This window comes from Ahaetulla prasina, chromosome 3, assembly GCF_028640845.1.
Source record: "Ahaetulla prasina isolate Xishuangbanna chromosome 3, ASM2864084v1, whole genome shotgun sequence".
Classification (NCBI taxonomy): Eukaryota; Metazoa; Chordata; class Lepidosauria; order Squamata; family Colubridae; genus Ahaetulla; species Ahaetulla prasina.
This window is the reverse complement of record NC_080541.1, coordinates 142,523,103-142,546,491: the sequence shown is the minus strand read 5'-3', so window position 1 is coordinate 142,546,491 and position 23,389 is coordinate 142,523,103. Positions and strand designations below refer to the sequence as shown.

Here is a 23,389-nt window from a genome sequence, read left to right as displayed (position 1 = left end):
AAACTATCGGCCAGTCTCCAACCTTCGCTTTGTTGCGAAGGTTGTAGAGAGTGCTGTGGCGCGTCAGCTACCCCAATACCTGGAAGAATCCGTCTATCTAGACCCGTTCCAGTCCGGCTTCCGACCCGGTTACAGCACGGAGACAGCTTTGGTCGCATTGGTGGATGATCTCTGGAGGGCCAAGGACAGGGGTTATTCCTCTGCCCTGGTCCTATTAGACCTCTCAGCGGCTTTTGATACCATCGACCATGGTATCTTGCTGCGCCGGCTGGGGGGATTGGGAGTGGGAGGCACCGTTTATCGGTGGTTCCCCTCCTATCTCTCCGACCGGCCGCAGACGGTGTTGACAGGGGGGCAGAGGTCGACCGCGAGGGCCCTCACTTGTGGGGTGCCGCAGGGGTCGATTCTCTCGCCCCTTCTGTTCAACATCTACATGAAGCCGTTGGGTGAGATCATCAGTGGCTTTGGGGTGAAGTACCATCAGTACGCTGATGACACTCAGCTGTACTTCTCCACCCCAGGTCACCCCAATGAAGTTGTCAGTGCTGTCCCGTGCTTGGAAGCCGACGGGTCTGGATGGGGAGAAACAGGCTCAAGCTCAATCCTCCAAGACGGAGTGGCTGTGGATGCCGGCATCTCGATTCAGTCAGCTGCAGCTGCAGCTGACTGTTGGAGGCAGTTATTGGCCCCAAAGGATAGGGTGCGCAACTTAGGTGTCCTCCTGGATGAGCGGCTGTCGTTTGAAGACCATTTGACGGCCGTCTCCAGGGGCCTTCCACCAGGTCCGCCTGGTTCGCAGTTGCGCCTTCCTTGATCGGGATGCCTTGTGCACAGTCACTCATGCACTCGTTACCTCTCGCTTGGATTATTGTAATGCTCTCTACATGGGGCTCCTTAAGGTGCACCCAAGGCTTCAGCTAGTCCAGAATGCAGCTGCGGGTGATAGAGGGAGGGTCTTGTACCTCCCATGTAACACCCTCCCGCGCAGACTGCACTGGCTGCCTGTCGCTGGTGCACTTTAAGGTTTTGGTTATGACCTTTAAAGCGCCCATGGCTTAGGGCCTGGGTACTTACGGGACCGCCTACTGTTACCATATGCCTCCCACCGACCCGACGCTCTCACAGAGAGGGACTTCTGAGGTGCCGTCCGCCAAGCAATGTCGGCTGGCGGCCCCCAGGGGAAGGTCCTTCTCTGTGGGGGCTCCCACACTCTGGAACGAACTTCCCCCGGGTTTACGCCAAATACCTGACCTTCGGACCTTTCGCCGCGAACTGAAGACGCATCTTTTTATTCGCGCGGGGCTGGCTTAAATTTTATGGATTGTATAGTTTTATTATTAATTTTAAACGGGGTTTTAATTTCTATATATTTTAAAATTTTAGGCAAAGTATAATAAGTTTTTTAATTTTGCATTTTATAGATTATTGTCTTGTCCGTTTTTATCTGCCTGTACACCGCCCTGAGTCCTTTGGGAGAAGGGCGGTATAAAAATCAAATAAATGAATGAAATGAATGAATAGGCTTTCATTGCATCCCAGTGATTTTGAACTGATGTATCCTCTTTTTTATTTTCCTCAAAGAAAAAAGTCAATTCCTTCTCCATTTTTTGGACGAATTCTTTGTCTTTTAAAACCACTGTATTTAAAGTCCATCTGGACCTTCTCCTTTGTCCTTTCCGTATCATTGTTACGGGGTTGTGATCCGCCCAGCTATTGGCTTCTATATCAATTTTTTCTATATAAAAAATCAATTCCATTGTCATCAATATCATATCTATTCTAGACCAAGATAGATGTCTATTTGAATAGAAAGTATATTGTCTGTTCTCCTGATTTCTTTCTCTCCATAGATCTTTTAAATTCATTTTCTCTACCATTTTAAAAAAGGATTTTGGAAAGATTTTTCTATTTTGCCTCACTGTTTTTTGTGTTTTATAGTCTAATTTGCCATTAATTACCCTGTTAAAGTCACCTAATATGCAGATATTCTCATAGTCCAATTCAACAATTTTTGAATATAGTTTCCTATAGAAGTCTTCTTGATTATTATTATTATTATTAGGACCTGGGTTTAGCTCATAGAATCATCCATTATAATGTCCTTCCTGCCAATGACTACTTCAGTTTCAACTACAATAACACAAGAGCTACCAACAGATTTAAACTTAACGTCAACCGCACCAGTTTAGATTGCAGAAAACACGATTTCTGTAACAGAATTATCTATGCTTGGAATGCATTACCTGACTTTGTGGTCTCTTCTCATAACCCCAAAAGTTTTATTAAAAATCTATCCACTATTGACCTCACCACATTCCTAAGAGGTCTCTAAGGGGCGTGCATAAGAGCACAAATGTGCCTACCGTTCCTGTCCTATTGTTTCTTCCCCTATATATATATATATGCTTATACTACCCTTGTTTCTCCTCACATATATGTTTATATATTATATAATCTTTTGTGTTATGCTTGTTATGCTTGTGTATATTGTTATGACACAATTAAATAAATAAAAATAAATAAATAAATTATTGTTGGGGGTATATAATGCTACTAAAAGTATTTTCATATTATTATCTATTATTTCCAATATCAAAATTCTACCATTCTCGTCTGAATAAATTTGCTTTGCCTTAATTGTATCTCTAATATATAAAGCTATTCCTCTTTTCTTGCATTGTGGTAGTGAGGTAAATATTTTCCCCAGTTTTGGCTGTATTAATTTTTCATGTTGTTTTTTAATATGTACTTCTTGCAAACAGATTATGTCCAGTTTTAATTTCTCTAATTTGTGAAATGTTTTTCTTCTCTTAGTAGCTGAATTGAGAATGAGAAAAGTTCTCATATAGTCTTCAAGGATGTCTGCATGCAACAAATATTGCTGATGCCAGTCATGCATATCTCTGGCAAGCCTCTCTGGCTAACCTAGTAACAAGTGGGTTACTAGGTTACTTTGGGCCACAGATTCCACTTAGATATCCCCCAAAAGGCCAAGTCTAATAACTCTAAAATGTGAGTTTTATCTTTACTGACATAAGGGGAAGAATTCACTGAAAATCACCAAATCTAAGTTATATATATTTTCCTTTTCTGAATTTAGCTTCTGTTTAGTAATTTTCATGCTGTTGCTGCTGTCAAGAATTCACATTCTTGAATTCAATGCATATAGTTATCCACCCAAATACATTCTTTTCCTAGTGTTACATACCGGTACATGCACACATACACTTCATTTTATTCCATTTTGTGTAAGCAATGGTTTACAAAGCACAGAAAAAGAGATAAGAGATAAAAATCATAGACATCAAAACCATGAGATAAAAAGAAGAAAAAATACATAGCCAAAACTAAACTCTAGCAACACTATATACTATTTGTTCTTTAAATTTCTTACCTTTTTCAGAATCTAGCTACATCTTTCCAGTCTTTCTCCTTCTTCTTTCACTCTTCCTTCATATATAAAGGTAGTCTTCACTTAACAACCATTTGTTCAGCAACCGTTCAAAATTATGATGGCACTGAACAAAGGGACTTATGACTGGTATTTGAAGTTATGGCTGTTGCGGCGCACCCCTGTCACCTGATTAGTCTGGGCTCTTGACAATCCCTTTGCACTTTAGACAGATTGCCAAGCCCTCTGTGATCATGTGATCACCATTTGTAATCTTCCCTGTTGGCTTTCTCAGAAAGTCAACAGGGTAGCCAGCAGGAAAGATCACACACTTTTTCCGCAGGACTCCCTCTGGTTCTGGGAGCTGGCTAAAAGAGGTCTTTCTGGATCCATTTTGAGACAGACCTTTTTCAGCCGCCTTCTCTGAGACCAGAAGAGCTGCTTGCCAGATTGATTTTGTCCCATGTAAGGAAGAGTCCTTGACTAAGCGGCTTTGACGGAAAGTTATTAAATAGTCACTGCCCTTCCAGGCAAACCACAAGTGGCTGCATGTAAGTACATGAACATGAATCACAGCAAAATTACAAAAAAACAACAACAAAATATCCCAAAAATAAAACAAAACACACCCCTAAGCCCTTCCCTCTTTCAGTCTTAGTCAACATCACCTTGCCTTTATCCCATATAACTTAATAACCCCCCCCAATTCAACTGTTATTGATAAAAAGTTATGTGCCACTGAATAAAATCACATTTAAATTACTTCATATTTTATTATTCTTGGAGATTTTATTAAACAAATGGTTATGCTTCATCTGCATCTAAAACTTACAGGAATAATAGTCGTTGATTTAACAGTGAGTAAGGTATTTTTGGAGAAAACAAGAATATTAGCTTAAAAAATACCAAAAATGTTTTTCTGATATATTCTAATCAATATATAAATTATAGTTATTTATAATCTGTGCAGCCAGTCAACTAAGTATTCTTATTTAATGTTATTCCATTCTCAAAATAATTTTCTAGAAGTTTGTCCCATTCATTTCAATATGGCATAATAAAAAATATTGAAAGCATAATGAAGAGCTTACCTTGGTATGTCTTTTGATTAAATTCTGAGATTTTCTGTTCTAATGTAATTTCCAGTTGGCTCAGCTGCATTGCTTTACTATGACCGTCTCTTCTTAAGTGCACTAATTCTTTCTCCATGTCTATTAACTCATCTTTACACTGATCCATCTCTTCTTTAATCTGCCTAAAGAAGCAAATATACCATGTTTAAATGAATAATTAAAACAATAGCATGTTTACAGGTCTACAAAGTATCCAGAATCAATAATCAGAACAGATCTGAACTTTTAAGTATAAGCTATTTAGAGTAATGAAAAAAGGCACAATGTAAATGGAGAAATAAATAAATACATAAATAAGTAAATTTGAAAATGCACTCATATATTAATCTGGGAATAAATTCCACTAAAATCTATAGGACAAATAGATATGCATAGAATTGTGCTATAAATTTTTGTTTCTAAAAACCATTTTTTCCTCCCAAAACAATATTCAAGAAAATAACTGTATATTTTTAAACTTAAAAAATCGGGACTATGCCTGATTGTAGCAGTAAGTTCTGATATTTTTTGCCGTTTCACATTGTTTTCTTCAGTGGCTAAATGAAGCCTTTCATTTGTTCTTCTCAATTCTTCTTCCAACATATCCTTCCGTTTTTGAAGTTCTTGCTCTAGTTTTGATACCTGTTTTTTGAGAAACAGATTCACACTATAATTCTAAACAATTTGGTAGCATATCTCAATGCAATTACTTAGTAATGTGCTCTTAATATGCCATGCATAATGTCTCAAATACATGATTAGAGTTTATGCTTGCAAAAGTCAGAAGGACTACTGAGTTGAAGCTGGACTCACAGGAATGTTCAGGCTGCATTCAAACAATCAGAGGTCTCTTCTATGGGTCAGTAGAATGCAATCCAAATGTTTTCATGTTTATTCCTAATAAGTTTGTGTGTGTGTGTGTGTGTGTGTGTGTGTGTGTGTGTGTGTGTGTATCAGTGGTGTGTTGCTACTGGTTCACCCTGGTTCGGCGATCGTGTGCAAAGCGCATGCACAAAGCGAACCTGTGGTAAAACTGGTTAGAACCCACCACTGGTATGTATGTATGTATGTATATACACACACATATTTTGGGGTATCTCAAAAAGTTAACAAGTGTATAGGGTTCCTAGTTTTTTGGACCAATGAGCAATTTGAAGTTTGGAGATAGAAATACTCAAAAAAAATTATGTCAAAAAGTCCTAGCCCTAAAATGTTTTATTCTGACTTTGAAACCATCTATTCCAGCCTTGCTTTTGCAATCAAATGCCTGTTTCAGACTGGAATATTTCTGTAAGATTGGACCAAGTCTTTTCACACTGGATGGTTTCCAGTAATGTCAGAGTTGGGACATTTCAATCTCCTAATATTTTGCACAACAATATTTGGAAAGTGTTTTAGTAAAACTAGCAACAAAACAACAATCTACCAAAAAGCAAAATGATAAAAGATTTTTTCCATGCCCAAATTTATTTTTTCTTCTGCCATAGGCTGAAGAAAACAATTAAAAACAATAAATGGCTTACAATCACCAGCCATTTTTATTTCGTATAAAAACAATGCTGGAGTCTTAGATTGATTTCCTTCGAAGAACTATACTGGGACTTTGGCAATAGAGGAATCTCTTTCAAGATATATTCTGAGGATAAAATAATTCTTTCAGCTAAACACTAGATTCAAATTAATGCTTCACAATAAAATGAAACTGTTTCATTTCAAATATGCTTGGCAACAGAAAACACAGAATAGGAACTATATAAATGCTTGTCATACATTTTAAAAATATTTACCATAAAGAATGTACCTGTTTTTGGAGCTTTATTTGGCTGTCATCTAATTCACTATTCCTAATGGTTTCTTGATGTAACATTTGTTGCTGCTGCTGCAGACTCTGCTGTAGAGCAAGATTTTGTTCACTAGTTGATTGAAGATTGTCATTCTTATGCTTTATTTCTTTTTGCAACCTCTGTATCTGAAAAATAAATAATATGATGAGACTGCAACAAGGCAATTAGTTTTTCAGCTACCTGCTATTTCACCTTTAGCAGAATGGCCTGCTCTATAAATATATATCTATGGTACTAAGTTGTAGTTTTTATTAAAGTCTATTATAAATGAAAATAAAAATCTATAATACGGGCTATATTTGAAAATATGCTTTAGCATATTTAATTAGGAATGGATCCTGATTTTCAGAGTCACTTCCACATAACTAAACAACATGTTCTTTGTCTTTAGCAACTACTATGGTCTGGTTGTATTATAAAATCAATGAAGTTTCTCTCACATTTCTTCCCAGTAGTATAGCTAATAAAATGAAATCCTATTTTTTGTCTGTCAAATATAACTTAGAAAGACTACCTGGGGAGGAAGATGAAAAAGAGCATATTTACCTCTTCAGACTTTTTCTCCAATTGCTTTTCAAACAGGAGTTTATTTTCTTCTAAATGCTCTAAATACAAAGTTATATCTTGCTTACAGCTTTCTAACGCTTTTTGTAAATGTTTGACCTAATAAAACAGAAGAAAACAAACAGTGAAGAAAGACCATCTGCTAGAGACAAGTCTAGTTTATTAGCTACACTAAGAAACAAACACTGAGAAACAAACTACATTTGGCTCTTCCTATCCTTGAATGGTTTTCATCTCAGGTGATTATTATAAACACACTAACACATGACGGCTATTTGCTCCCCTCTCTTTTTTCCATCTATGTTTCCTATTTTGTAAGCCCTGATGTTTGGGGAGGGTGTTTTATTGTTTCTGGAATCCTTGGTATTTCTGAAAAATTAAGTGCTACTCAGTATTAAGTTATTTAAATAATAATAATAATTGTAGTAATAAATTCATAAAACAATATGGTCATTTAATAAACATTAAAGATTTAAAGGAAATAATCCATTCATGGATGTATTCTTTAAAGACTGAAGAGTAATTACCCATTAATTTAACCCAAAATTAAAATTACTGCAGAAGATCCATCTGCCATTCTGCTACTTTTCTTTTTGAAAGAAAATGAAAAATAAAGGGAGACTTTAAGCAATACAGTAGAACAGAAAGCTACTTGAAGCTCTAAGCCACAAAAATTGTACAAACCTTGATTGTTTCATTAGCAAGTTGGTCTTGTAATTTCTTTAAAGCTTCATCTTTTTTTATTTTTTGTTTTTCCAATTCCTGTTTTTATTTAGAATCAACAGAAGATTTGATGTTATTAAAAACTGGGACTTTTCTATCATATTTCTGATATGGTTACAAATTCTCAAAAAGTTAACTGTCACCTGTTTTTCTATACAAGAAAAATCTGCAGACATTTGGCTAAGATTCATTTTCTAGACTTTCCTTCCATTTTGCACAATTGTATTATTCCCACCCCCCAAGTCTTTTGTTTTCAGGTTTTCATCCTTCAGGCATTTATCTAATTTCATGTTCCTATTTCTTAACTCTGTGTCTCTAGCACCAACCAAATAGTTATGCCATTAGGATATGGAGGTTCCCACAGCTTATAAATTCAAGAAAGTTTTAAGTAATAGAAAAGAAATGTCTTATCTAAAAAAATACTGCTTACTTGATTGAAGCAGCTCAGATTTTTTGATGGGAGCAACAGGAATCAATAGTAAGAAATCAATTCATCTAGTCATATCAAGATACTACAAAAAGATGCCCATCATCTGAGCTCAATTACATGAACACAGTTTTGTCACTATACAGACATGGTTTGCCATGACCTCCTTCCAGAATGTATTTTAACATCCCAAAGTAGCCAATACATTGACATTTCCCAATGATCTCCTATCCAAATCTTATCCAGGCACGATCATATTTAACTTCTGAGCCCAGATAAGTTTGGCAAGATTCTGCCATCTGTTGAGATATGTGCAAGTTCATAAAATAAAACATGAACAATATATTTAGCTAATCCAATGAACAAGTGACTTTTGGGCAGTATTGAACTTCAGGATTGTGACTATGGTCTAGACAGAAGATACCTTGACATTTCATGGGCAACTGTGACTGGCATCTTCAGAGGCAAGGTGGTTAGCCATGCAGACCACAGGCAATTGAGCAGGGACTGATTGGTGAACTGACTGGTCTTTAGATGAGCTGGATTCTGGTTGGTGCAGGTTGATGAGAACTAATCTCTGTTTATGCCCAAATCTGATTGGCATTTTGGTGGTATTGTATCCTGATTGGTCATTTGTTCATTCCAGCTTCTGAATGATCATTTTTGGAATACTGATCAGCCATAGTTGCTGGCAAAACATCAGAAAATGTGTTGTCTAGAGCACTGTCAGTAAATTCTGAAGCTAAACACTTCCCAACAAATACCAGTCATGAAAGCCTGAATTAGTATATTGAACAAGTAACTATTTCAAACCTAGAAATATGGTCTTTTCTGATACTATTTTATAATTTTTAATTAGAAATTGCATCTGAAGGTTGTTAGTGCAAAGCTTCCAAGTATTAACAGTGACTCTCAAATTGCTTTTCAGATGCTAAAAAGGAAACGATTTGCAGTAACCCAAATCCCAAGAACCGTTAATCATTCAAAAATGCTACCTCTTTGCTTTCTATTAATAGTCGATCCAAAGATTCAAGCTGATGCTGTTTATATAAAACATCCTGCTGGAAAATGGACATTGTTTTCTCTTGTTCTAGAAATTGTTGGTTTCTATTTTCTAGTTGGGACTGTAGCTATATAAGAAAGAAAGATTTTAATTAATCTATCCAATATCTCACATATACCTCCCCTATTCATCAATATTACAAGAATGCCAATATTTTACAGCAAACTAAAAGATAATCATATTTAATAAAGACACATAAACAGACAGCAATAGAATACAATTAAGACTGTTGAAAGAAATAAAGATATAGAGATTGAGAATGAAAAAAAGAGCATTTGTTATAGCTTCTGGCCTACTGGAGGCTTTAAATGAATTTTGAGAAACCTGCAGAAATATGTTTACAATTTTCTTACTCACTGCTGAACTCCATTTCTTTCATCATCACCCTTGTTTTGTAGCAGCATTTTTACCCCAGTTGGAAAGAACATTAGTGATTTATTCACCAATTTTTGATATTTCAAAGCCTGTAGATGTAGCTTCCAAACAGTGCTGTTTCTTGCATAAAGTATATTGATGGCTCTGGACTGGGGGATATGGGGGGAGGGGGGCGCGCTGCACCTAGTAACATTCTGAAATCAAAGGGCAGCTGAGTCTTTGGATTGGATCACTCCTGGGGAGCCTCTCTTGACCCTTTGTGCCTGTCCCGCTCTATGGTTTATGAAGGAGCTGCAAGTTTTGAAAAGGATTAAGAGATGCCTAGAGCAATGCTGGAGGAAGATGAGGGTGGATGACTCTAGACACGACTTAAAGCTGTCATTAATGCCTATCTTGTGGTGGTAAGAGTGGAGAAACATCATTATTTCTCCACCCTTATTGCATCTGCAGAGTTTTTCCTAGTGACCCTGATCAGAATCCTTCCTGGGACGGTGGGGCTCAGAAGATGATCTTCTGGGTTGTGCAGAGGAATTTATTCAACAACTAACAAAATCGCTTGGATTTGTTCCCAATTGGAACCCATGCATGATGCTGGTCCATATGAGATGCCAGGGGAAAGATCTTACCCAGTTATCTGAGAACACTTCAATCCTGTTGGACCCAATGAAATGGACAGGTTCCTCAATGCTATCAATGCAACCACCTGTCAGTTAGATCCTTGTCCCTCCTGGCTGATAAAAGCCTCTAGGATGGGGATTGCCAGGGGGGTTTAGGCACTGATTCATTCCTCACTGCAGGAGAGAATGTTCTCAGGACCTTTTAAGGAGACTCCGGTTTGCCCCCTCCTAAAAAAACCTCTTGATCCCACCTATCTGGACAATTTTCATCCAGTTTCCAAACTTCCCTTTTTAGGAAAGGTGGCAAACAAAGTAATTGCTTGGTAGCTTCAAAGGATCCTGGATAAAGATTCAGGCCCAGTTATGGAACAGTACTGGCTGCACATGATGACCTCTGGCAAAAGCACTCTGGGGTGATGCAAGCATCACTATTCTCCTTGACCCATCAGCAGCCTTTGATATCAGTGACCATGGTATCCTTTTGGGCTTTCTACAGGATTTGGGGCTGGTTTGGCTCCTTTCTGCAAGGCTGGTCCCAATCAGTATTGATAGGGAGTGAGATCCAGCCCACAGCTGCTCCTTTTTGTGTACTGGTACTCTCTCCATTCCTCTTTTATATCTATACGAAACTGCTGGGTGAGATCTTCTATCACCATAGGTTGAAGTATCATCAATACTCCTTTCCACCTTTAACAGTATTTATTTTTATTGATTGTTTTATTATTCTAATGTGTATTAGTTTTAATGTTTGTAAACCACCCAGAGTTGTCTCTGATGAGATGATAAACACATAAATGTAATACATAATAAGTAATTAAATAAAGCAACAGCAGCATTAAAAAGCCATAAATAGCAATACCTACAATATGATAGAACTGCTGTCCTAGAATTGTTATTCCAATTATTTTTCCTGACTTTGGAGACCTAAGAGACATGCAGGAATTGAAAAGAAAGAGGAAAGTGGATAACAGTAGTTGCTGGGTGGCAACTACAATTCAAGTTACTCTGTACCAGTGGCAAATTGTATATTTATATTACATCCAAACGCTTCCTATGCGAATTGTGGAAATAATGTAATTCAGAAGAGTGAACATACTCTTTCTACTCTTTTAATAGATAATATGCATTTCCTGGAAGCCAGCTGTTGTTTGCTTCCTGATAACAGAATAGCATGGCAACTGTTCCTTGTAGCAAGAAATTCAATGGGGGGGGAACACTGGATAGTACAATATTCTATCAATTGGAATATTAGCTATTCTTTTATTGAGATTTGCAGTAGCATTTTTAAAAAGCCTTGCAGAATTGAAATTTTAATTTCAGTAATTCATATCACACAACTTTGAGACTTACTAAATCAATTTGTTTTTCCATCTCCTTATGTTGCTCATTATTAATTAACTTTGTTTCTTCTAACATTATAGAGAAGTGATCTTGTTCTTCAATGATGTTTCTTTCCATGCTTTGAAGCTGCGAGTTCATTGCCTAGAAAAAAAACATTTTTTTTTTACAATTTGACAACAATTTGACAATAAGTTGACAAAAATTATATGGATGTTTTGGTAACCATTATCTCACTGTGTAAGCGTAACTAAAAATATTAACTAGAAAATTAACAGGCAAAAATTAGATACACAATTTTATACAAATATTTTTTTTTGCTTTTTATAAATTATATTAGAAACATGTTCTGAATAAAACAAAGCATATTAGCACAATTTGTTTAACGTCATGTACGATTAATGTATCTCATTCTACTTCAAAATATTGAAAAAAGGAGTAAAAGACTGTTACCATTAATTCTTGTTCCAATTCAGTATTTCTTGCAATTGCAGTTACATAAGCAAAAGTTTTTTCTTCCAACTGTTTTTCAAGGATGGAAAGCTGGGAGGATTTTCTTGCTACCTACAAATAATACGTACACAAACTGAAATGAACAAGGGTTGACATACTTTTGTACATTTATACATTATATAGATAACGTAACTTCTATATACTGCAGATGGTTGCGCCAATGGCAGTATATGTTTTTTCACTGTTTAGGGTATTTGTAATGGCAAATAATATGAGTTGTATTTAAGAAAATACATACATACTTAAATTGCAAAACATAAACTCATTCACATTCACAGTTCATCCCATTTACCTATAATTTTATCTCACTTCTCCTTCTATTTATTTTATTTTATTTATCAAATTTACTGGCTGCCCATTTTACTGCAAAGTAATTTTTTTGTTATTTTTGTTAAAATCAACAGCAATATCAGTCATGACTGAGACAAGAAGTACACAGGTATCTGCTGTTTTATATGATGACAGAATATGTTATATTTTATGTTGGCTTGTGGAACTATACTACAATGGCTATTGCATACTTCAGACCACGGATGCTATTCAGCAGGTTGACAGGTTCTGGAGAACCAGTAGTGGAAACTTTGAGTAGTTCGGAGCACCGGCAAATACCACCTCTGGCTGGCCCCAGAGTGGGTTGGGAATGGAGATTTCGCAATATCCTTCCCTTGGAGTGGGTTGGAATGGAAATTTTACAATATCCTTCCCTGCCATGTCCACCAAGCCACGCCCACAGAACTGGTAGTAAAAAAAAATTGAATTCTACCACTGTTTCGGACACTGACAAATTATCCCCAAAGGCCTTAACTATTCATTGGTTCAGTAGTGAAAATGATCTTAAGCCAATGAGTTATCACTATGAAAGAAACCATAAGGAAAGGAGATCTCAGTACTGATGCAACAAGCAAATTCTAGCCAGAGTATATCATTAGAGGAATTAATGTGTATTCTTGGAACTTCCTAGGCACCATATGAAAATAAAATTAAACTAGATAGCCTTCAAGAACAGACTTCTTAATTTTCACTTACTTCTCTTTCCAAGCGACATGATTTTGCAGCTTTCTCTAATAGCTCTTCCTGTATTGTTTGAAACTGATTAGTTCTCTGGGCAATGTTGTTTTTTAAAACAGCACTTTCTTCTTCTGATTTTTCCAGTTTAATACGTAGTTCTTCTAAATTTCTAATTAATATTTGCTTCTCTTTTTCAAACTGTTTACTGATAAGTTCCAGTTGTTTGCACTTTGTCCCTTTAAAAATGAGACAATGATGTTTAGAAATTTATAAAAATTTAGAACATACAATACTGTAAAGCTATGCATTTTTACCTAAGTAATGTTAATCTGAGAATCCATTTTTAGATCTGCACTAATATTTTAGATGCATACATTAGTCATAATATTTTGGTGCAGTCTTCTCTTAACTGTTAATACAGATAGTCCTTGGCTTACAACCACAATTGAGCCCCACATTTCTGTTGCCAAGTGAAAAAGTTATTGTTTGTGTTTTAAGTGAGTTTTGCCCCATTTTGCGACCATTCTTGCCATACTTGTTAAGTGAATCACTGCAGTTGCTAAGTTGGTAACACAACTGTTAAGTGACTCTGGCTTCCCCATTGACTCTGCTTGTCAGAAGGTTGCAAAAAGTGATCACATGACCTGGGGACACTGCAACTCTCATATATGAGTCAGTTGCCAAGTGTCTGAATTTTGATTGTGTGACTATGGGGATGGTGTATCAAAGAAAAAAAATACTTCAGTAAATGCCATATCAAGCATATACGTAATCTACCATTTCTACATAGCCTAGAACAGAGGTCAGCAACCTGTGGCTCTTTCACCCCTCTGCTGCGGCTCCCTGTGGCTCAAAATATGCATCACAACTGACGATGTATGACACTCACTGGCACACGATTTACTGAGTGTTTCAACCCCCTGGTAGGCCAACTATGGATAAATCCAAGGAGAAAAAAGAAAACAGAACATTTAATTCAACTACATATGCTTGTTTTGTGGCCGCTCAAGAAATAGGCACGGGAAGGGTTTTGTGGCTCCCGCTGTTTTTTTTTCTGTGGGAAACAGTTCCAAATGACACTTTGAGTATTTAAGGTTGCTGACCCCTGGCCTAGAAAGTGACTTTTTTTTTTTTTGGAATTTATATCCCGCCCTTCTCCGAAGACTCAGGGCGGCTTACAATGTCTTAAGCAATAGTCTTCATCCATTTGTATATTATATACAAAGTCAACTTAATTGCCCCCAACAATCTGGGTCCTCATTTTACCTTATAAAGGATGGAAGGCTGAGTCAACCTTGGGCCTGGTGGGACTTGAACTTGCAGTAATTGCAAGCAGCTGTGTTAATAACAGACAGACTTAGTCCGTTGAGCCACCAGAAGGCTCTATCTGTTTAACTTTATCATCTCCTGAACCACTGTGATGCTAGTCAGATTCTTGTCACAAGTATTTATTGTACTTTTAAGTGGATTATTTTGGAGAAGCAACTATCTAGTATTCCAGAAACAAATTACATTTTTTTCAGTTTCATTTGTACAAATACAGTGCATTACTACTGAGGTCATATAACCATTATACATACCTGCCTGATTTCCACTGAGTTTTACTGGTTCAGTTTCTAGGCCATTCAATTCCTGTCCCTCACTATCTTCAGAGAAATCTTGACCTAATTTACAGGCCATATATTCTGTCTGAAGTTTCTGAATTCCTGCTTCTTGAAAGTTAATTTTTTGTCTAAGAAAAATAGTATATTATAATTTATTTTTTATAACTCAAAATGAATTTATTTGATCTTTAATTAAAGGATCCTGAATTAGAGTTACAGTTAAAAGAATACCTTAGCTTTTCTTTCAGAAGACTATCTATTTCAGACCAATTACTGCACATTTCATTAGAATGATTATCCTAAAAAATCGGCAAAAACAGAAACAAATATAAAAAGAAATTGGTTATAATTAATGTATCATGGATACACTTCATTTATTTCTCAACTTTATATGTCCATATATCTCACAGAAAGTGACTCTGGGTGCTATACAATAATCCAATTTAAAATTAGACATAAAGCAATAATTACTTAAAACCATTATATAATATATAATACTTTGGCCACCTAATGAGAAGGAAGGACTCACTGGAGAAGAGCCTAATGCTGGGAAAGATTGAGGACAAAAGAAGAACGGGACGACAGAGAACGAGGTGGCTGGATGGAGTCACTGAAGCAGCAGGCATGAACTTAAATGGACTCCAGAGGATGGTAGAGGACAGGAAGGCCTGGAGGAACATTGTCCATGGGGTCGCGATGGGTTGGACACGACTTCGCAACTAACAACAACAAAATTATATAATTATTAAAAAATGTAAAAAACTATAAAAGCAGAACTAAACAAAAGAAAATGATAGAGGGCTGATAACAATAATGGAGCCACCTCATAAGTAAACCTGTCTTGAAGGATTTTTGAAAATTCAGGAGTGATGAGGCTGCATTTTAAATGTTGGGAAATTGTGAGAATATTTCCCAAAAATAGGTAAGATAAATGTGAAAAGAAGGAAAAACAAATACACCCTATACTTTGTCCCCTCTGCATCATTTCACTTTTATATTTCCTTTCCCTCATTATTAGTGTAGTTCTTGTATCAAAAAAGGGACTGTAGTTAATAATTTATAAATATCTACCATTACAAGTAATCCTCGACTTACAGCCATTTGTTTGGTGACTGTTGAAAGTTACAATGGCACAAAAAAATGACTTATGACTGTTTTTCACACAACCACTGTAGCATCCCCATGGCCACGTGATCAAAATTTAGACACTTGGCACCTCAATCATATGTCCTCAGGTTATGTGATCACCTTTTGCAACCTTCTGACAAGCAAAGCTAAAGGGGAATTAACTGTGGCAAGATAGATCATAAAATGGGACAAAACTCACTCAAAAAATGTCTCACTTAGCAACAATAATTTTGGGCTCAATTATGGTGATAAGTCAAGGACTACATATATTAGGAGCAACTGTGCTTCCAAGAGCACTTTATCAGGGGAAAGAAGAAGAATGGCACAGCAGTTCCTGTTTGGAATTGCTTTCTTTATCTACATAGTGTGCTACTGACAGACCATTCTCTAGCAGAGATCCCAAACCCCTGGGCTGCAGCCCACTACTACACCACAGCATGTTTGGAACCAGGCTGCAGAAGCAGGGTAAGCAAGTGTGGATGAGTGCACACCTGTGAAGCTCCATTTGTGCAAGCGGCAAATGGAGCTGCATGTGTGTGCGTGCTGGCCCGCCCCTCATGGAACCATTCACTCTCCCTTCCCAGCCAGTCCATAAAGCCAGAAATGTTGGGGAGCACTGTTCTAGTAATTCATTTTGAATATTTTCTTAGCTGGCCAGCAACTAGTCAAGGTCAGGATGTGTAAATGCAGTTATTCTATTCAGAGGAGCTTTTACAATGTACCTCCTTAAGCAAGAGCCCATGTCATTTCATAAATCCCATTTAAGACTGGGGGTATCCCTAACTTGGAACTCAAAGGTTGGATTTACACCATATGATGAACTCTTAGCTCATAAAGCGTATATGCCACTGGTTTGATGTGATAGCTGGTTCATGTAGTATGCATGACAAGACAATGACATGCAGAATCGTGTATACTCATCTCTGTTGCAGTCCAATGTAATTAATGTGCAAATCCCACCATAAAGAAAAATATTATAAGGGTTTCATATAGAAGGGTCCTTCTATACAGGGATAAAGGCACTCTTTTACTTATACAGAGAAGAATTTGCATTTTATCACTGTTAATAAATGAATTTTAGTCCTGCCTTAGGAACAAATGAGTAGGTGACCTTGGGCCAGTCTTTCAATCCTAAAAAAGACGACAATAGCAAGCCAAAATCTTGCCAAAAGTCTGCAGGGACCTAGTCCAGACAGTTACTAGAAAGCAGTGCTGACTTGAAAGCATAGGCATACAAATATACATACATAGACAGTTAAGAGATCTTTCAAAAATATCAGAAAAATCATTGTACCTCTTTTAATGAGCTTTGGGTCAACTGGAAAATAACATTTTCTAAAGTTTTCAGTTCAATTTTTGAACGCTGAATTTCTTGACAATACAAATTAAGTTGATCTTTTTGTTGTGCAATTACTGCTTTTAAATCTTCATTTTCATTTATTATGGCACTTTTTTCTTGAAGTCCTGCTTTTTGTTCTTGAAGTTTATTTTCAAGGATCTGATTCTTTTGCTGAGAATTTTTGAACAAAAATTCCACTTCAGACATTTTTGCTTCCATATTTTTAAGGTTTTGTATTCCAGTACAGTTCTCTTCAGTTAATTGTCTAAAATGCAAAACAAAATTAAACAGGTTCTTCAAGATTATCTTATTCTCAACATGATTTTTTTGACAATAATTGTTTGAGTCACAATTTTATTTTGAAAGTGGATTCCAAAAATCAGGCTGTGCATTTACATACAATCTTTTGGAATATGAAATCTTCATCCTAACTTTTTAAAGTCTGTCACAAAAAACTAATAATTACAATAAAGCATCAATAATCTATATTTGACAACCAGGAGTCTACAGGCACAAAAAACACACGTTAAGCCATTATATAAATTGGCACAAGCCTATCACCATTTTTAATATTGATACATGTGTGCATGTAAGTGTGATATCTATATATCTATGTATGTCTACACATACACACATACCATTAAATGGTCCATATTTTCTCAGAAGCTTACCAGTTTTAAATGTTTCATGTTTTGAGACTTGTAGCATTAAAGAAAATTGTGCAGTATTGCCCACTGCCCGAAAGAAGTTAAATGGTGGCCGGACTTGGATGTATTTGTCTTTTACAGTAGTATACTTTGGCTTTCTGTAGTGTTTTATGAAAATACACCTAACAGCTAAAAACAGAAATTAAGACTCTGTTTTGCATATAACATCCCTTTGTAAACCAGAAAGTGTAGAGACAATAAATCAAGGGTTAGCAATTCCCAGTATCTATTTTGTGGCATCCAGCAATTCCAGATAGTTTTTAATTTTAACTGTCAGTTTTTTCCCTTTCAATATGATTATTAATAATATTTTATGGGTAGTCTTCCACCTAGGATAACAATTGGGACTGGATTTCCAGTTGTAAGTTGAGGCATCCATATGCCAAAATCCAGTTTAGGGTATTTTTTGTAGTGGTCATTAAGTGAACCTACAATCATTAAGTGAATAGGGGTCATGTGAACCCTTTCTTCTGAAAGTCACAAAATGCAGTCATGTGACCATGGTGTGTGTGTGTGTGTGTGTGTGTGTGTGCGTGTGTGTGTGTGAGAGAGAGAGAGAGAGAGAGAACTATATATCACTTTTTATACCAAAGCATCCAATGTGATTGGGAAAACATAAAATACACTATATAAAGTATGAATTAAAACAATATATATAGTAAGAAAGAGAAAAGAAAAAAGAAAAAGAAAAGGAAAATGGGAAAATATTAAGCAATCTTCCATATAAAAAAGACCTGACAAAAGGGATTAATCTACAACAAATGCCTATAAGATGAAACAGTGGGTATCTCACAAATTTCAGAAGACAACGTTCCAAAATATAGGTGTCACTTTATACAAGGCCTGCCATAAACAACCACAAAGTGATACCCTGTGGTTCTAGATACACAGAGCCTCCCCAATAAATTCAATAATAAACCAGGTCTATAATGATAAAGATAGTTCATCAAGTCTGTCTCTCATGCCTCTGAAAAAAATAGCTCCATATACCTATTTGGGAATAATTTTATTATTGGAAGCATTTGTCAGTGGGTAAGAAATGGAGTTTCAAATTGGAATGCAGGAAGATTTAAATCTCACTCTTGAAATCCAGGGAAAAAATAACAATTCCCTCAAACTTTTCCCACCTTTGCAATAAAACAATTTTATATTGTATTATAAAAGATTGTTCAGTGATTTTTCTTTTTTCAAAATTTTTTGGCTTAAGGTATTTATTGCCACCAGACATAGCAATATATACCTAGTTGTGTGTGCCTTTAAGTGTCTTTAAGTGAATCTTAACTTCTGGTTATTGCCTGAACAAGTTCCTGAAGTTTTCTTGGCAAGATTTCAGAAGTGGCTTGTCGTTGCCAGGTTCCAAAGGCTGAGAGAGACTAACTGGCTCAAGATCACCCAGCTAGCTGTGTGCATAAAGCAGGACTGGAACCAGTGGTGGGATTCAGCCTGTTCGCACCACTTCGGGAGAACCAGTTGTTAACTTTCTGAGCAGTTTGGTGAACTGGTTGTTCAAAGAAATTATTAGGGCAGAGAACCGGTTGTTAAATTATTTGAATCCCACCACTGACTGGAACTCACAGCTTCCCAATTTCTAGCCTGATGCTTTAACCACTACATCAAACTCACTCTCACAATCTATTTGCTTATAATCTAATATTAATATTTCAAAAACTAAAACTTCTTCTGTGGAATACAAAACAATACACAAGAATGTGAAGAATTCAATTACCATTAATATTAAAACTATATACTGGACAAAATATGCACAAAGGTTGTTGTTTACCTGTTATAAGGCTTGAATGGGATATACAACTATTTTCATTAACCATTATCAAATGTCAGAAGACTTCATGATCATAAAAGCAATTCTGTTTGTTTAAATGGTAAAATCTAGCATAGACACATCCTTACCTCAATTGATCTTTTATGTTTTCAAGTTCACTTTTATAGGCATTACATTGTGTGAGCAACTTCTCCTTTTCATTTACACAGTTTATTAACTTTTTTTCTAAAATTTGTTCTTCAACTTGGACCTGAACAAAAGAAAAATATTCAGAATCAATCAACCCACTATTTATCAAAATAATAAAATAAGGCAGGAATCAGTCTGCCAAGCACCTAGGTCATGTGATTGCTGGGATGATGCAACGGTCGGACATGCAAGGATCAGTTGTAAGCCATTGTTTCAGTATCATTGTAACTTTGAACAGTTGCTAAATGAATTATTATAAGTTGAGGACTAAGGGTAATTTGGGTTATTTCTGTTTGTTTCTTTGAAGATATTTTATTACTTAGTTTCCTATAGTTTGGTGATTGAGTAGTATGCAAATTAAGTAAATACATAAATAAAAATAATGCAATCATATCTATGTCTACTGAATTATCAGCTCATTTAGGACAAATAGACTTTCTCCTGGGTAAATATGTATCCTTCTAAATTCTTACAAAATAGCATTACATTCTGTCTATCCTCCAAACCTTTTAACAGCAAGAATTATGTTTCTGATATACAATAAATCTGATTTTTATTGGCTAAGATGCTATTACGGTACGGGCAAAAACATATTAAACAACAGTAGTGACTTTAGTTTTAGAACTAATAGTTGCTTTCATAGCTTATGTTATATAAATGTTCTATTAAATATATTGGGAGTCTTTTCTTACCTTTTCCAGTTTATTAGTTATTTTCTCTTTGTATTGTTTAAATGTTCTTGTCAACTCCTCAGCATTATACAGTGCTTCATTTCTTTGCTGTTCAGTTCTTTAAATGAAAATAGCAACTCAGTTAAAGAGGTAAAATAATGGTTCATCAACAAAAAGACAATAACCGAACAACAGAGAATACATATTTGTTGGATATCATTCAAACATACCTCAGTTCTAAAAAGGTTTACATAAAGGTATTCAAAATGTCAAGGAATCCAAATAACATGTTTTTCATGAGAAATTAAGAATAAATTTAGCTTTGGTCAAACACTGCTTCATAAGCAGGTCTATTGATTCAAGAACATTTTGTAAACCTCCCAAAGTTGCTTAATAGCAGGATGGGCAGCTTATAAATTTAATAAATATGTAAATTTTGACTGTGGCTCAGAGCACAGCAGCAAACCTCAGTCTGAGTAGTTATTCAATATGCTCAATCACTAAAACAGAACAACAGCATAAGTGGTCTGATAATTTTCTACATCTATTTCCAATAAATTTAACACTTAAAGTAAACCTGAAATGCATGCAAATTGGAAATATTAGTTATTATTTCCTCTCTCCAACTAAAGAACTAAAGATGTATGTGGTTGTATGTATGTATGTATGAGTTAGATGTATGTATGTATGAGTTAGAAAATCAAGGAGTATATGAAATCCCATGCACCAACACATACATTGGACAAACCAACAGAAGAATAAGTGCACGCATTGAAGAACACAAGAACTTAGTCAAAAAAGAGGAACCAACTTCTTCCCTGGTCCAACACCTTAAAGCCACAGGACACGATATTGACTTTAAAAAGACCAGAACTATCACCAAAACTGAACACTTTAACAACAGAATAATCAGAGAAGCCATCGAGATGATACCTCCCGCCTACCAGCCATTTGGAAACCCGCCCTTATGGACAAACGAGTCCCTAACACGAGGAATGATACCAGACCCACACTCATGAGGTCCACACATGATGTCACCACCACACATCCACCCAGAAAGCAGACCCAAACCCACACTGATCATGAAGCACGACCAAGGACCAGAAGCCAGACCGCAGCTGCAACATTAGCCATTTCAAACCCCTCCAATCCATACATGCAGCAGACTGACACCCACTATGAAGATGTAGCACAACCACGAACACGAAGCCAAACAACAGCAATGCAGCTCACCAGCTCAAATCCCCTTGCAACTCAGACTAATCTGAGCACAACCAAGCCCCCACCCAAACAGGATATACACCCAGCCAATCAGAGCACAAAAAAACCCCATCCAATCAGAGCATAGCCAAGCTCCAACCAATCAGTTCAAACCCCCACTAGCAGTTAAAAAGGAAGAAACAGCTGCAATCACACATTGCTCCCAGAAGCACGAAGCTGAAGCCTGAAGATGACGAATGAGATTTCATCGAAACGTCACCAAGACACTTCCAATTTTACGCAGGAGAAAACCCGAATAACCAAAGACCTACGTATATGTATATGTATATGTATATGTATATGTATATGTATATGTATATGTATATGTATATGTATATATGTATGTATGTAGGTCTTTGGTTATTCAGGTTTTCTCACGAAATTGAAGTGTCTTGGCGACGTTCGGCAAGTCTCATTCGTCATCTTCAGGCTAGGTGTTTACAGCTTCGTGCTTCTGGGAGCAATGTGTGATTGCAGCTGTTTCTTCCTTGATGACGAATGAGACTTCATCGAAACGTCGCCAAGACACTTCCAATTTTACACGGGAGAAAACCCGAATAACCAAAGACCTACATACAAACACCCGCGAAAATCTCAGAAAACAAATATATATGTATGTATGTATATGTATGTATGTATGTATATATTTATATATATTCAATATGCACTCAAACATATATATGACATGCAACAATACTACTGAATGGTTATTTAAAAAATATTGAGCATATTAAAAATTATTTCTACAGAAAAAATGTATATTGTCAAGAGTTCAGAATTAAACACAAAAATTCATGTAATTTGTCACCTTTTCCCTTGTTTCGACCATCCAATTAAATCATGCTTCATTTTTCTGTAATCCTCCTTTAATTTCTGCAAATCATATTCTTTTTCCATTAGCATTTTCTGGCTTTCTTCCAATTTATCTTCTGTATCTCTAAAATGCAGATTTTAAAAAAATATAGTAAGTTTACTTATAGCAAAGATATTAATAGCTGGAAAGCATTCTCATCTCCCCAATTCCAATATTTTCAGTACAGAAATTTGAAATAAATGGCCAGAGTAATGTACATTAAGGCAGAATCTCCCAACCTTTCTGGCCCGGCAGGGTAGGCAGATGGTTCCATGCGAGTGGTGGGCATGTGCGACTGCTACTCGCGCAAATGGAGCATGTACATATGTCCTTGCCCACTGCAAGTGGGGATGCATATGCACTCACCCACCACTTCCATGGCCCGGTTCCAAACGGCTCAAAGCCTGGTAGTGGCCTGTGGCCCACGGGCTGGGGACCCCTGCACTAAAGATCAGAACATTATTTATCAGGACTCCTTGATCTACAACTATTAGGTCAGCGACTGTTCCAAGTTATGATGGCACTGAATGAATAGTGATTATGAGTGGTCCTCAGAGTTCTGCCAATGCCAGCATTTTTTTTTGCCATGTATATGTATACATTTGAACTAGACTGCGATGTTTCTCTGTGTCACATATATTTGTATGTATTGGGTATATACATAATTCTTATCTTTTGACAGCTGAATGCAATGAAATTTGATTTTAATATATGTTGATTACTGTACATTTAAAGTGACAATAAAGTTTTATTCTATTCCTTTCTGCAGTCACATGATCACTATCTGGTGCTTGGCAACCCATTCATACTTATGGGCCTCACAATCATATTATCGCTATTTGTCATCTTCCCTACCAACTTCTCCAAAAAGACAATGGGGAAG

At 36.4% G+C, this 23,389-nt stretch overlaps 1 protein-coding gene across 1 annotated transcript in view; it reads right to left on the bottom strand.

The window, feature by feature from the left end:
* The window catches only part of CCDC18 (coiled-coil domain containing 18), a 44,939-nt gene that overhangs the window by 16,415 nt on the left and 5,135 nt on the right, over positions 1–23,389 (bottom strand). The window contains exons 6-20 of the mRNA XM_058175782.1: positions 22,462–22,590; positions 20,415–20,511; positions 19,662–19,783; positions 17,002–17,311; positions 14,811–14,878; positions 14,556–14,707; positions 12,994–13,211; positions 11,908–12,018; positions 11,467–11,598; positions 9,057–9,191; positions 7,596–7,673; positions 6,894–7,010; positions 6,305–6,472; positions 5,003–5,145; positions 4,483–4,646 (exon numbers count right to left, since the gene is read on the bottom strand). Of these exons, the coding sequence (XP_058031765.1) occupies positions 4,483–4,646; positions 5,003–5,145; positions 6,305–6,472; positions 6,894–7,010; positions 7,596–7,673; positions 9,057–9,191; positions 11,467–11,598; positions 11,908–12,018; positions 12,994–13,211; positions 14,556–14,707; positions 14,811–14,878; positions 17,002–17,311; positions 19,662–19,783; positions 20,415–20,511; positions 22,462–22,590 (2,144 nt within the window). The remainder of the gene's footprint in view (positions 1–4,482; positions 4,647–5,002; positions 5,146–6,304; positions 6,473–6,893; positions 7,011–7,595; positions 7,674–9,056; positions 9,192–11,466; positions 11,599–11,907; positions 12,019–12,993; positions 13,212–14,555; positions 14,708–14,810; positions 14,879–17,001; positions 17,312–19,661; positions 19,784–20,414; positions 20,512–22,461; positions 22,591–23,389) is intronic.